Source organism: Marmota marmota, unplaced genomic scaffold (genome assembly GCF_001458135.2).
Source record: "Marmota marmota marmota unplaced genomic scaffold, marMar, whole genome shotgun sequence".
NCBI classification, from domain to species: Eukaryota; Metazoa; Chordata; class Mammalia; order Rodentia; family Sciuridae; genus Marmota; species Marmota marmota.
This window is the reverse complement of record NW_026000108.1, coordinates 32,406,546-32,422,550: the sequence shown is the minus strand read 5'-3', so window position 1 is coordinate 32,422,550 and position 16,005 is coordinate 32,406,546. Positions and strand designations below refer to the sequence as shown.

Here is a 16,005-nt window from a genome sequence, read left to right as displayed (position 1 = left end):
TCTATTAATAGTTATGTGCTTTGTCTCTGGATAATTTATTAGCATTTAATGATGCTTAATATACATACAATGAATATTAATGGATATCCACAAACTGAACACACCCATAGATTACTGTAGAGTGTTTTGTCCTATATGAAGGGACTCACAGCATGTACTCCTGAGTTTTACTTCTCTAGCACAACATTTTGTTTCTGAGGGTCCGCTATGTTGCATGTAGGATGTATCTGAAACTAAATTGTTTCTACACAAAATAATTAGCAGCATTTCAAGAACTTCTCTGCCAACAAAGAATGATTTACACTGAGATCTAAATTTCAAAGGGCAAGAATCTTTCTGTTTAGGTTCTCTGAATAGGACCAAAGGCCCTCAATAAGTATTTATTGAGTAATTATTGGAGGCTGTGGAAATTGAAAAGAACAGCACAGCTCTGAAGATAACTTTGTTTTATTCCTTTACTGTGCACTTGTGGATTTAAGGAATTTCCTCTCAGACTAATTTATTAGCTTTAAAGGGGCACAGACTTAAGCAGAATTGCCTTTGCTGGTAGAGAAAAGACAATTAGAGCTTGGGTTTCAAATGGTTTTCTCAGTTGTCCTACAGAAGATCAAAAAGTAAAGCTAAGTAACCCCCCCCCCCCAAAAAAAAATCACTAATAAGGAGATTTTTAAAATGCAAAGTAGGTGATTCAATAAGCCATGGTGTACAAATGGGAAATGGTGGCAGGTCACAGTTGGCATAAACATCCAACCTTCTCAAAGAAGTCAATAAAGTTTGAGGGTATAGGGGTATTTAGAAAGACATAGGGAATAATCTATGTGCTTTCTACATTTATGTAACTTTCAGCACTAACAAAGCATCTTGGAACCAATAATTAGTGGGTGATATGTTTGTATACTGAAAAATTAGCATTATCTTGAAGTGAGAGGGGAGATAGTTTTACTGCTTATCTAGGATTATTCTCCAGCACCCCACCCAGTGTTCAGCACATAGTAATTACTCAGTAAATATTTGTTGAAAGAAAACATTCCCAAGGTGCACACTGGTTCCATCACAGAAGCATGTCACATAGTTAATCTAACTATACCTTCCTACCTTCAAACTCACAATTCATTCCCATTTGAATATAAAGAATTCTTTCAGAATCATAGAGTGATAGATGGAAGCAATGCTGAATTCCTCAGGTTTCTACCCTCTTTTCTAGTCACTTGATGACTATGATACTGATTTTAAAATTTTGAAATTACTTAATACTCTCTCTGCTGCCTCACTACACTTTGGCCCACTGCCAACACGATCCTTTGAGAAGTGGAACCCACCACTTCTTGTTTTATACTTGTGCAAAACACTCCCCACTCCTTTACCATATACTGGTGAGCTCATACTTGTGCAAAACACTCCCCACTCCTTTACCATATACTGGTCATGGAGATCACACTTTTAACAAAAAATATATCATTCTTATTAAATGGCAACAGAGGATTCAATATATAGGACCTTGAATTCCAGGATTATTATTTCCCTACTCTTCTTCTTAAATCAAATTAGAGCATGGAATAGAAATCCAACCTCTAGAAGGCAATAAATGTTTGCTAATGTTAAAAAATTAAATTACAAATTTTATAAGTGGTATTCATCTTCTTTGGCCTACAGTCAGAGTCAAATCAAGTAGGATGGAAAGAGCTTCAGCCCCTTTACCTGAAGATTCCTCTGTAAGAATAAGAGTTCCTGTTTATTCTGCCCATCTAATGAAAATCAGGAAGCATGTTTAACAGGTAAAGTCACTACTCAACTATTCTTTCCACACACCTGCACACATGCAAAAAAAAGACAAACAATTCTTGGTAGACAGGGCCAATTTGAATCATTCCACCTCTTCTGGCAAGAGCATGTAAGTGGCTTTGATGCACAAGGCATTAATAAAATAGCTAAAGCATGTACCAAGGCTCACACTGGAGAATCGAAGTCACAAGGGCACAGGAGAACCTGCTGACCTTGGATCATTCAGGGGCAGACCCTTTGCAGGTTCTTCCACATCCTGTTTCTTTGCAAATGGAACTGGAAGGAACTGGTTTGGGTTGGATCCAGGGTGTCTAGGGGACATCCCAGTTCTCCTTGTCATCATGTCATCTTTTTGTGAATCAGACACCTTGCTTTGGTCTTTCAGTCCACTGCCACTCCAGGGAGGAGCTGTCATCTTCTCTGACTTCTCTTTTGTCTCCAAAGTCTCCCATTCAGAGGCCAGAAGGCAGGCTCTAGGGCGACATTCAGTCCTACTAATGGCTAAAGGTATTCAGTGGCATCACTCACTGGCATTAATCAAGAAGCCAACATCCATGGAGGCAGAAGCTCACAGAGCAGCTGGGTAGGAAATCCCCCTTTTAAATTCAAAGAGTCTGTATCATGCAGCCAGCACTCACGTGGGAAATGTTCCCTCTCTGCTTTATGTCTGCTGAGAATGATACTCAGCCAGTCCCCAGTCACATGCAAAAGCTAAAATCTTTACCCAGAGTGAGCACAAGAAGCAGAACTCTGGTACTGGGATGGACACATTCTTTTAAGGGACTGTACTGCCTGCTGCATCAGTCACCAAGTACACACTGGGATGCTAAGCCGTTTTGGGGACCACACTGGCCACACACAGCAGAGGCAGCACACCATGGAACACAGGCAGGATGCTCACAGGGGCTGGCTGTGCTCCTCTGATCTTTCTGCCTTTTGTGGCTTCTCAGAATCCCTTTGATCAACTCCACCATTTTCTTCTTTGTCATCCTGTGGTAGCTCTTTGGATGTAACTAGAGCCAAAAAGGACAGTTTTACTACTTGAAAGAGTTTCGTAAGAGTCCTGCTCCCACCTGTCATCCTTCCCCTCCTGGGGAGGCAGGGAACTTTGCTTCTCACCTTCCTCTGTCCTCCTTGGGCATTCACCCAAATTGCAGACCTGCTCTTCCTGAGACTCTGGCACAGGAGCCAGCCACGAGACTCTTTGGAAATGGTCATCTTTGCCAGAATTCACTATCCTGCTGTCAATCAAGTAGCATGAGTGGCAAGAGAGAAGAGGAAAAGGGTTAGGAAAGGAGGCAATGAAAAGTGTTGAGACTGAAAGATGGATTAGGTCTGCTGCTGTCATCCCTTGGGCAGGTTAGTAAGGGTGATATAAACAGACTGAGATAATGGAATGTGAGCTCTAGCGAGGACCCAAGAGAAGTCAAGGAAGCCTGGCATGACCCTGTCACCTGGGACTGAGTGATGACCCCACAGCATTCAAGGACTTGAGGTTGCATTTCTCATGAATTTCTACCCCACCCTTATACCTCAGACCCCTATTAGCCTGTGAAGCCCTGACTGTGTTCCTGGTGTATTTATACCTCCGGCCTGATCTTTTCTATAGTGTTGCCACAGTCTGGATCCACCTACCATTTCCTTCAGATTTCAAGGGCAAAGCATGGAGAAGAATGTCTTGAGCAATTTCTCCTACCATGGAGAACCTCACTTGGCCTTGGCCAGGCAGGTGGGATGGAGCTAATCCACAGTCCTAGCAATGTCTTGTACCTCCTTAATGGAAGGGAGAATAGACCACAGAACTGAACCCCCAAAAGAAGATTTGGAAATTCACAGCTGGATGGTCTCTAGGGAGGATGGAGAACACGTGATGGGCCTACAAGCTGTTCCCTCTCGAATCTGGCAGTGATTCATTTAGAGAAACACTTGACTTACAGAAACCTCTCAAAGAGAAGTCCTTTTCCACTTAGGATTTATTACCTAATTTAACAACTTGGGGAAGGGAAGAGATCTTTTCCTTTTTTAATGTGTCTACTTGGATGTTCAAAATTTGAGCTCATGATGCTAATAGCTATCTCATAACCATGGGACAGAAAAGAGGGAAGACTTTTATCAATATATCTTTAGAAGAAATACTAGTGATATCAGTAAAACATTCCACCTAGTTCATTCAATATTTTCAACTAATAAAATGGTGCTTAATGCTGCCGAGGGACAAAGTTGTTTGTGGAGATTCCTGGCATTCCCGGCAGTGATTCTGGGGACAACAGGATCAAAACAAACACCTGACATTTAACCTCACACACATGCTTTCCCCTAGGTGACCCCCAACATCATTTCTCTGCTATTCAGCAGAAGAATCTATTAAAACTCTAGGGGTTTGTGTAATGTGCTTTAGCAAACTCTCCATGGTTTTTGTTTTATCTTGTGTTGAGGATGGAACTCAGGGCCTCATGAACACTAAGCAGCACACACTCAGCACATGCTGTACACCTCTAGCCCCAACAAACTTGTTAAAAGCAGCAGCGACTTCTATGCAGATATCCCTGAAAGGGATGGCAAAAAAAATACCTGCAGTCGTTTTGTGGATTAAGCTTTTGGTCTTCCTTTAGGCTGGGAGTAGCTGCTGAGTCAGGGGACATGGGGTAAGTTTGACTCTTGCTGCCATGAGTGGTAACTTCTTCTACACCCTCCCTAGGCCCAGCCTTGCCAATGCTGAGTCTCTTCCATTTCTGCTGATCTATCTCTGTCACAGGCCCAAAGTGCACAAACTTTTGCCTAGGGCCGGAAGTTTTTGTGTAGGCTCTGGCTTTGCGGCTGGCAAAATCATCGCGGATGGCAGTTTCAGCACTGATTTCAGGTGACGGTTCAGGGACACAGATGTGCTGAGCATCTCCATCCCTAGTCAGACCAAAAATAAATTCCAAAGGTTTCTGAGGGGGGGTACAAATCAATACAAGGCTTAGAATACAAAACTAAGTATATGAAAAAGATTCCTATGACTAGGACAGAATTGCTTTCCCATTAACCAACCCGGTGAAGAAATAATGACTGTCTCGCGCAAGTAAATAGTGCTTTAAGTTCCTGTTGCTTTCAAAACAGCAATTCTAACATCATAAAGGATGGCACAAGAAAATCGTAGGCATCGTGGAATAATTACAAAGTATTTAAAAATCAGTTGTAAGTTTCTTATGATAAAAACGTTTATCAAAACAAGTAACCATTCACAGCAAATCGCTGGTGAAAGAGGCTATACTAATGAGGTGGTCTGTAATTTCGTGTATTGTAAGTCTCACATGCAGAACATGCAGATTTTTAGAAGCTGTACGTTTTGAGAGTTTTTTTTTTTCAGCTATCAACATTAAAAATGAAACAAGGATAAGCATTCGATCCCCTCAATGTTACGTAATACCGCTGCTGGGGCAGGGTGACCAGAGGAAAACATGACACACCTCGTCTTTTCTGAAACCTTCAGTCGCTCCCATGTCTGCAAGTCAGCTTCTGTAATTCTGGAGAGTGTGATGAAGCTGGGCGCCTCCCGGTGGGGACCAAGACTACCCTGGATTCTCCTCTGGGCCAGGTCATCCTTGTACAGGTCTGGGACCTTCCTGAGTCCCTCTTCCCCTGGCTCACTCTCCTGAGCTCGCATAATACAGGTCACCGTCGACTTCACCTCTTCTGTTTGGCCCTGGTTTCTGTCAATTTGATCCAGGCCCCCATTTCATCGGAAAAATCAGATTCAAACAAGGGGAGCAGACAAATAGAAGGTCAAGCATGGAAATACAGAGGCCGAGGACAGAGTGAGAGGGCAGAAGTACCTTTCCCTGTCTCAAAAATGTGGAATCAATTGGAGCTGTGATTACTTTCATCTACACTGCCCTTTTAACACCGAAATGAGACAGAATTTTTTCCAGAAGATGACAGTCTCTAGTTTAGTCTAGGAAGAGAAGCCAGGGCTCACTGAAAGACTATTAAGAATGGTAATGAGATTTCAGCTTGACAGTAATGATGCCCAATTCCCACACTATTCAAGTTACTGTAATGAATTCAAGTTTTCTGATTGAATCCCTTAGCTCTCTTGGAATGTTTTTTTACTGCATCAGTAAAATGTTAGTAATGAGCTCTGCAGGATCCAAATTCTAGGATTAGTTTGTAGATAGCTGGAAAGTTTTTCACATGTGAAACATCTCAACCGTAAACCCACAACTGTCAGAAAGTACATTTAAGTGAATTCTGAACAGAAAGTTTCGACGTTCGACCTCGGGATTTGCTGCATAGCATTAGCCAGAGCTGGCTACTGTAAACGTGAAGAACAGAGTGCATGCTCTTTGCCTAGGATTACAGAACCAATACTCATTTGTTTCTTTTGTTATTAATCATTCACCTTTATGATGCTAAACTGATATTTTCAATTGTTCTGCTAAAAAGCGAACACTAGCTGGAGAGTTCCATCGTTTAAACCCAAGCTGTGACATTTATCACACTAAAAGTAAATTTCTAATTAAATATGCTTCTTGCAATAGAAAAAAACTCAAAAACATACATAAACAGGGCCTATGTTTTTTTTTTCAAGACAGAAATTCATCCAAGCCAGAAATCCAAGAGGTTCTTTTGTTACCTACGTGATGTGGTACATTTGCAGAACCGGGTCAAATAGGAAGGCTATAGAACTTCCTATTTATTTTTTAGTTTAGGGAAAGGGATCAAGGAAGGGTATAGCAAAGAGCCACCAGGACTTGGCTTTATTTACTTATTTTATCAGTTCTCTGATGCTCTCTAGAGAAGTCATGATCTGCCCCAGACCCAGAGCTGTGTTCCCCCAAACAGAATCAAGTGACCATGACAAATGCAGTGGGGACTATCAGGAATTAAAATTGCATGGAGGAGAAAGGAAAAAGGGAGATATAGAGGCCTCTCCTTTCCCTCACTCAAATGGATGATCACCACCAATATGCCTGGATGCTAGTCAGTTACCCAAAAGTCTCTGTTACACTTGCAACAACTAATCTACCCTGCAAGGCCCTCCAAGAATGGTTTGTTACAAGACATGCCAACGGGCACTGCTCAAGTCAAGAGCCTCCTGAAGTTATAATGTGTCCTGTGAAAACTCGCTGTCAGGTGTTCTCTGTTCTAATCCCTGTTCTGCATCCAGGGATCTATCCTGAGTTTGTATCTGGTGCTTCCTTAAGAAAGCACATAACAGTAGCAATAATACTAATTACTCCATTGAGCTCCCTAAGTCTGCACAAAGAACCATTTTCATTATAAAAAGCACAGCTAAGATAATGGTATCCTTACTTCATTCAACTTTCGAAACCTCTAAAATGATGGACACAAAAATAATGAAGATGTTACTCTGATTTGATAGGAGGAAAAATATAAGCATGATAAATGCTGAAGAACAGAATTCAGTAAGCAGATACCTTAAGACAAAACCCGACTGGCCAAATTCATCTTAATACTGCTTTCCTTTCCCAATTTCACTCCAAAATGTGCAGATTGAGTATCTCTTTTCTAAAATGCTGGAGACCAGAAGTGTTTTGGATTTCAGATTTTTTTTCAGATCTTGAAATACTTTGCATGTATTTACATAGTGAGATATTTTGGGGATGGAGCCCAAGTCTAAACACAAAATTCATTTATATTTCCTATACATCCTGTAGACAGAGCCCGAAAACAATTTTTATACAATAATTTCAGTGCACCTGCATTTTGGCTAGGACCCATCATATGAGATCAGGTGGGTAATTTTCCACTTTTAGTGTCATGTCAGCATTCAAAAAGTTTTGGATTTTGGAGCATTTGGGGTTTTGGATTTTCTGATCAGGAATACTCCACCTAGTATTAAGATGATGGGTGAAAAGTAAAGAAAAGGAAACCCATTTGAAAACTATTTCCATGATAGGACACATAAAAGTGTATTTTATGTTTGAGATTTTCTTTTTTTGTTGGGAAATATCCTCCTCATTTGTCCAGGTAATCTTGTTGGTGTGAGAGAAAAAAGAGAAGGCCTCATTTTTAATTTTCCTTGCAACACTGAAAAGTTTCTAAAAAGAGAATAGCTTACAGCAAGGGAACAACTATGTTTTCTGCCTCCTTTGAGTGGATTGGAGCAGCCTTGAGCTGTGGCTGTTCTCTGAAAGGCCAGTCTATGAACCAGCACCCATGTGGGGTGATGTGTCCTGATGCACATCCACACGCTGGTATATTTGGCAAATTCAGTCCTGTTTTGGACATCGCTACTCTCCTCTTTACCATCTGCCTTCAGACATTTGAACATAGGAAGCTCTATTTCAAAATAATCCACCATGACAAGGTGCATGTAATTGGGGAAAGAAAGAGGGATGGGACGATGATACAACTTGCCTTTGCTTAATTATGTTCTCTTTCTTTTGTAGACACACACATACACACACAGTGCACACCTGTTATATTCTAGATTTTTCTTTTCTGAGATTCCCTTTGAGAGCTGTTGGCTGCTATCTGATTTCTCTGTGTCTTTTTTACGATAAGGCCCATAGAGGAGCTGATTCAATGGCACGGCTGGCTTGGTTTGGTTCGTCCTTGCTCTTCTTGCAGCAAAGTCGTCTTTCTCAAGGTCAGGCAGTCGACACACAACTTCGTCTTCTGACTCGGAATCTCTGCCATGTTGGTGGGTCAGGAAAGGATTTTCTTTGCGAAGGATAATATCACGAACAGCTTCTTTCTCTTCATTTACTTGCTTTTGGCTGATAGGGCAAAATTAAATGGAACTCCACATGTGATCAGACCAACAAAGAAAAAAGTTTGAAATCCCCATCTCCAGGCAGACAATGGCATTATTAGTGAAAAGTCCTCCCCATCTCGTTAGTTCAAATGACATCACTTTATTATTTCAGTCCAGAGTTGCGGCATAGTTAGGGTGGTTTTAAAACCTTGAATTTAGCCAGACCAGCAATACTAAAAATTCATTTAATTTGCAGGGCTCCAGCAGCATCAGAAAAGCAGGATCCTAAATGGCTCTGAAAGTGACAATCCAAATTATTTTCATGAAATTGGGAAAAAGTAGGAAATTCTTTGTTGTTGTTCTTTCTTCTTTAGCACAGTAGTAATTTGCCCAGTAGGTATTATTCAATTTGTTTTGACTGTCAGGGCAAAACACTGAGCCACCAAGGTCCTGATCTGGGGGAAAATGAGGAGTGAAGCTATATGATAGCACAGCCAGATTGCAAAGTGTGGACATCTGGAATAGTTTAAGACTATTGTTAGGATGAACCCAAGGCATAAAAGTTTATCTTGGGCTGGGGAAGAAGCTCAATGGTATAGCACTTGCCCTGGGTTCAATCTCCACTACTGTTAACAACAACAACAACAACAAAGCTTATTGTGCCCTATTAGCAACTCCTTCCCTCTTCTGTCCCTAGGCCCCTCCAGCTTCCAGCACTGCTTATTTGTTATATGTGAGATGTCCAGGATGTTTTGGTCAAAATAATTTTAAAATTACTACTATGGGCCTTTCCATTTTCAAAGGAGTCTTAAGGACCTCTTTGAAATAGGAATTTTAAATTGCTAAGAGCATTCAGCTTAATGGTGGAACATCAGGCCATCAGCCTTAGGACTTTTTTCACTAGTGTTTGTTTTTGTCCCTGGGTGGGTGAAGACAGAGCAATTATGCTTCATGTGGCAGCTAAACAAATCCCCAGCCCTCCACTTTCTCATAAGACCAGATTTGTTTCTGAGTGAGAATAAAGCGTTAAAACATTTTTCATCATTTATTATCTCCTCAGTTCATAAAGATGATAAATAAATAAAATACTTCAATTTCTAAGGAAAGTTCATCTACTTTGAGCTTTCTAAGAGAGGATTAAGAGTAAAATTCTTCATCCTCAAAGGACAAATTTATCTCAGGAATGAAGACAGGAGAATTAGTCTGGCTGAGAACATGATAAGCAATGAAACTGTGTATCTAGTCCACCAGCTGGCTCACTGTCTCTTGCTTTGCCCCACACTATTCCAGAGGATGTCACCATCTTAAGGTGACAGCAAGCCCTCATTCCACCTGATTTGGAAAATAAAAGCATCATGGGTCATGCCAAGAAAATGTTTCACTGATAACCACTGTTCTCAATAAAAATTTAAAACACAAAAATGTGGAGTGGTGGTAATGTTTTACTTCTGAATAAATTTATTTCTTAAAAGATGAAATCCTGCCCTTTGAGTTGCACATCCAACTGTCAGTTCCTCCACTCTTCTCCCCTGCCTCTGTGGCCAAAGTGTCTGGCAAGGTCCAACTGGTATTGGTTGACCATGACCATGAAGAATGGTCAGAAGGACCATGATAGGCCCTATCATAAACCTCTTCAAAGGCACTTTATGTAAAAAGCACTGAAGATATTGCAGGTGGCAAATGGTTACAGAGTGCATACTAAGTGTTCTGATTCCTTCAAGTATTAATTCATTCTGTCCTAACATTAACTCTGCAAGGTCTCTGTTAATTATCATTCCCATTTTACCAACTGGAAACAGATTAGGTTGAGACACTTGCCAGGGGTCAGAGTGAGTTCTTAAAATGCAAACCCAGGCAGTCCAGATATCCTGTTCTATGGTGACAAACAAACCAATGTACTATTCAGTGAGCAAGTGACCACAACAGGAAAGTAGAAAGTACAGCATGCACACCCCCCCCCCCACAGTATTGTCATTATTATGGAAGAAAAAAAAGTGAAGTAATTTGTTTTCTAAATGAAGGGAGCCTGTGACTTGTACTTAAGATGCCTTTGTGACCTTGCCTGGTGGTTATAGACAACATTTAGGCAGAATTAATGATAGCAGAATTCTAATCACACCTCACCATATCTGCACAACACTTTGTAGTTTATAAATGCTTTCAAACTTATACCCCCAAAGGGAAGCACAAACCTTACATATTCTCACACCCCAGTGTGGAAGCAGATCCTCAGCATGAATCTCAAGTCCATGAGCAGCACTCTTTCTACTCTTTGACCAGGAGTCTTGGGCGTCATCTCAGGCAAAATTCTTTTATTTCCTCAAATACAGTACTGGGTATTGAGCCCAGGGGGATTATACCACTGAGAGACATCTCCAGCACATTTTATTTTGAGACAGGGTCTAAGTGGCCCTGGCTGGCTTTGGACTCATTATGCTCCTGCCTCAGCCTTCCCAGTCACTGGAATTATAGGCATGTACCACTATGCACAGCTTAGGCAGAATTCTTTGGAATACAAAAATATGCATGCATGCAAATAGTCCTGCCTAACTGTGATGCTAATTTGAGCAGGGAGAAGCTGGCACCTTATGCATCATGTAAGCCCAGCCAGGCTCCAAAGTCCCCTGGGGTGTCTTTTTAGGCTCCATGCCCAGTGTGGCAGGACTCATTTCAAGTGATCTCAGTTTAGATATATGTCCTTAAAAAAAAAAAAAGTGGGGGTGAAGAAATTTTCCGTATCATTGGCTGCTAAAAGACACGCCCTGCCCACTTGAAAAACAGAAGCAATGAGTGATTTTTGCTAATTGCTTGAATTCCATAAACTTAGAGCTTTACAGCAGATTCAGAGAGAAAAAAAATAATGATGCAAACTCTAGGCTGGAGCTGTTGGCCATGAAATAATAGATAATATGTCTAAGGCAAAAGTGTAGGATAGCAGTTACAGGTGTCTACTTAACAAAGTATATTGGTGACTTTTATGATGTGTCATTTCCCCTGATAGATCTAATGACCATCTATGGTGAAACTTTGATATATTTTACTTTATTGTCCAATAACTACAACTCTCTGAGCAGCTAGTACATCCCAGAAGCACTAACATTCACAACAACCCTGCGAACTAGGAATGTTAAGGCCCAATGTGCAGAATGTTACGTTCTCCCTTTCATGTCATTTGAATGTAGGTAAATTAATTGAAATCAATGTAAGTGGCAGACTTGAGCTATCAGACTTCGTTTTCATGGGAAGGGCTGGTTATTTCATTTCTTTCAGGTCATTCACAGATGAGTGGCTCTGGGCAGCTTGGGTTGCTGGGTGGACGCAGCTCGCTTGGAAGGAACAGGGTCCATCCTCCAGTGAGAACTGCAGAGCCCCATCCCCAACCTGGCCACCCAGCCCAGCCTCATCTAAAACAAGAGAGGCTATCACAGGAGAGATGAAAGACTGACGCAGGGGACAGGGAAGAAAAGGCTCTTCTCTCAACGTTTCTGAGCCTTATATAGTTCAAAGTGAACGAGAGACTGATTTAAACTAAGGAAGCTCTGGCATTGTCTTTTACCCCCTCTTACTTGGCAACAAATAAGCAGCCCGTTCTGCTTGGCTGTCAGCTTGTTCTATTGAAAGAAACTGGGCTCTCCCGAAAAGCCTGTTAGTCCTCCTGGGAATGTCATGGGTCATGCCAGAAACCTCTGTTCACCCCATCTCTAGGCAGGGAAGCTACAAAGATCAGTGCATGGTATGTGTCTGCCTGGTCCCAAGGCCCAAAGAACTGTGCACCCACAATCAGTGACGGCATCTGGTGAGGAGGGATGCGGGGGATACGTGTCTGGCTTGGCTATGTCTGCTCTTCCTCTGAAGATTTCTAAAATGTCTATTGTTCCTCGGAGAGTTTTTTCCCCCCTCTGTAATTAATTACTATGTGGTTGAGAAGATTCACAGACTAGCAGAAAATACTGAGTGCTGAAACATATGAAAACAATTAGAAAAGAAGTACAATCACGTGAAACCTATAATTCAGTTAAAAAAAAGTTTACTTCTCCAATGGGAAACACCAAGTAAGAGAACTCAAATCTCCATGGCATTTTAATTCAGGGGAAGTGAATCTTGGTTCTTATTTTATCCTCTTAAAAACAGAAATCCTGGCTTCTTTGACCTAGTCTTATATTGGGGGAGGGAGTAATTAAGTTAACACAATCATAAAATAAAATAGAAGAAAAAGTAGTTTATATGTTCTTTTTTTTTTTACTTCAGTGGAAACTAATAAATATTAAATGCCACACATTTATTAAGAAGGCCTATTTTGTGTCCCTTGATGCTAAGATACCTCCTAATATATTATTTCACAGGAGGCTCGGGATTGCCCGGCTTCTAATCTCATGTGAAACTGAAATAACATCACCTTTGCTTCTTTTTGTAGACTGTCTTAAAAATAATGCAAAGTGGTGTTTGAGATGCCTGAGACGCAGACAAACTGAAAACTGGTCTGTAAAAATAGAGCTTTGTTCTTGTCTCTGTGCGCCTCAGGTCCCCAGGCTCTCTCTCCTCTCGGCAGACATAATTTCTCAACTGAGAAATGGCCCCCAAGGAGGAGGATCGTGGGCCTCTTGTTGGGTCCAAAGATGTGATGGCCAGAATCCATCTGGATGTCAAAACAGGAGACTGAGATTAAAATGCTTTGAGAGACATCTGCATATTTCAGTGATTTATATTCTTATTTTCCAGACAGCAAGAATCCTTTTCTTTTTCATGATATGCATTTCATTCCAGTTCAGAGACTTTCCGCCACATGAAAAGCAGGACCCCCAAATATGGATAAACTTAGAATGACTCTCAACTCTATTGTGGCTTACAAAAGTTAAGTGACAAAAACTCAGATGTGCCAGGCTGGTGGCATGGTCTGTTTAAAAGCTCATAAGCTGGCTAGCAGCTGACAAAATCTGTCTAACAAATGAATCTGGTGATTGAAGCAGGTCTGTGGTGGTGCTGTTGGGGACATTCTCTAGGAATATGTATAATTATCTTGGGCCTAATTTTAAAGACTTATAAGATCTGAGGTAGGAGGACATGGACTGTCTTGCAAACTTCTGCTTCATAGAGTCCACTTGAATGAAAGAGGTAAATCTTTAACCTGAGAGCAGAAAATATGAATGGGAGCAAAAATGATCATGTAAGTAGAACAGACACCAATCAGAATGACATCCTTAAACTAATTAGGATTCTGTGTTTGTATACCATTTGAGAATCGTCATACAAGTGTTCAATGTTTCATTGTCAAGTAAGCCTCCTGGTTACTGAAGTGGCACCAACACTTGATGGCATTCCCATCCTGTGCCTGACTTCTTTTCTCAACATGTCGCCATTATTCCTGGGTGTGCCCACTTAGCTCTGTGTAGCTCCCTGCTCATCTCCCCTTGCTTTTTTGGATATTTGAAAGATAATGATGTCCTTGGTAAATTTTAGCTTAAAGACTTCACAGATCTGTAAAAATGAAAGCATGTGTGTCAAAGACACAAGGATTAAATTTGGCGAGGACAGGGGTAAATTCACACTCTAATTATGTCCTGAACTTAAAGAGGGACATAAGATGTCTAAAAACAGTACAAAGTGAGGGAATATTACTCATTTTTGTATTCTCAGCATCTAGCCCAGTCTCTGGGATAAGCAGATGTTCAAGGGATGCTGGCCCTCCAGCATGTGTCTGACAATGTCTTTGAATCAAAATTCATAAAATATCTGTATTTTCTAGAAAGGAGTCTATGGCATTGCTTGTCGTTATCTCAGAGAGCTGCTTGGAGCACACATATAATTTTAAATGTTAGAAATTTCTAGAAGCTGTACATGTTTTGGATAGGCATAGTTATCTGTGGGATACCACAGAAAGGAAAAAGTATATCCTTGGTTTTTTATCAACACAAAACTACTCTAAGGATACATATATATAGTTCAACATCAGAGGTTTCAATAAAAACCTAGGCCACAGAAATAACCACATATGGAGCTGAACAGAAAAATCAAAGTGTTCCATCAAATGTGTGGGAGGCCCATGAGGTACTGTGGTCAGAGCACCCAAACCTGGCCACCAGGCTGGTGGTGACCAGCTCTCCAAGTCACTTACTAGCGCTCATCCTCAGTTTCCTTTTCTGTAAAACAAGTATAGCACCTGTCTTTGAGAATTAAATGAAATAGCAAGTGACAAAGGAATTTCAATTGTTGGACTGCTATCGAAGCCAATTTATAATGTATTATTTGTTAGAATCGTGAGTTTTTATATAAGAAAAGTTAACCAGGATTACAAAGCACTACATAAAACTGTCCAACTAATTTTCTGTGGCTTTGATTGCTGAAGGTGTCCATGAAACCTTCAGTATGAAGCCTCAGGACTGTACTCTGGTGCCTTTGTTACAATTAAAAGAAGTAATCACTTTATTCTTTGGTTTTGAATCAACATACTTTAGAGAATAAAGAGAAATAAATTCAATCCCAGTTACTACTCCCTTAAGGCAAAGAAAGTGAGTGGATTTTTTAAGCCAGCCACTCTTCCTAAAGAGTCTTCCCCATTTCAAGACACTATTTTCTAGTGATGTGTACATTGGGATAATGAGCCATTTAGGAGTAGTATAAACATTAACAAGTCACAAACAATAGACAAATAAAATGCCATTGCTAGGTAAATCCTGCAGCCCACAAAGGACTGACTAGCACAAAGTCAAATCAAGCAGCAGGGAACTCAGCCTTCACCTCCATTTAAAATAACCAAACACTTAGCAGAGACGGGCCCTAGGGCAAAAGCTATTATCTATTTCTCTTTGTTCAGAGTAGGGAAGAGTGATGCAATGGGACAAGCAGGAAGCAGGACAATAGGATGAACAGTCCAACTTGCTGGGCAGATTCCAAACCTGCGGGCATGCAGAGAGCTGGTGGGGCCGGCCCTCCAGCAGCAGCGCTAACCTGGCAAAGCGCTGCGCTGCAGGCATGACCTTGATCCCGGCTTGCTCTAGCCTTCTGCGTTTTTGGATTTCAGCAGCATCTTTGTCTTCAGACAGGGGAGTTGGCGCCACCGAAGCCCCCTCTGCAGGAGGCTGCTCCTTCCCACTAACGTTGGGTAATTCTAACCCACCATCGGGAGCCTTCCCACCAGGATCCATTTGGCAGGTTGGGTCTTCTTCATCTGGAGACCCCACTTCGCTTCCTTCTTCCTCTATTGTTTCAGGATAACTAGTGAGTTGGACAAGATGGTTTACCAAACTAACAGACTGGCGGGGGGAGCAGATCATATGTCAGTTCCCAGCCATTCTAGTATCACTTAAAAAAAAAAAAGTCATAGCATGCAATATGAACCTGGTAATGTGAAGACAATAAGTGCAGCCACTGGTTCATTAATACAATGCCTCGTACTTAAACATTGATTAAGAGTTATTTCAACACTGGTACTGAAAGGAAAAACCCTTTTCTGCTGGAAAAATGAAGCTTGTTAGCGTTGTTCAATAGTTAAAACTTCTAACAAAATGTTATTCAACAGA

The 16,005-nt window shown here is 41.1% G+C and overlaps 1 protein-coding gene across 18 annotated transcripts in view; it reads right to left on the bottom strand.

Annotated features, from left to right (window-relative positions):
* Nucleotides 1-16,005, bottom strand: part of Limch1 (LIM and calponin homology domains 1) — a 218,358-nt gene that overhangs the window by 58,527 nt on the left and 143,826 nt on the right. For 2 of the 18 annotated variants that reach the window (XM_048784409.1, XM_048784410.1), the window contains exons 8-13: nucleotides 15,434-15,700; nucleotides 8,208-8,510; nucleotides 5,235-5,477; nucleotides 4,354-4,683; nucleotides 2,902-3,020; nucleotides 2,684-2,795 (exon numbers count right to left, since the gene is read on the bottom strand). The exons of 15 other annotated variants lie outside the window; for them this stretch is intronic. In XM_048784409.1, coding sequence (XP_048640366.1) covers nucleotides 2,684-2,795; nucleotides 2,902-3,020; nucleotides 4,354-4,683; nucleotides 5,235-5,477; nucleotides 8,208-8,510; nucleotides 15,434-15,700 — 1,374 coding nt within the window. The remainder of the gene's footprint in view (nucleotides 1-2,683; nucleotides 2,796-2,901; nucleotides 3,021-4,353; nucleotides 4,684-5,234; nucleotides 5,478-8,207; nucleotides 8,511-15,433; nucleotides 15,701-16,005) is intronic. One more of the 18 variants, XM_048784411.1, reaches the window with a different exon arrangement.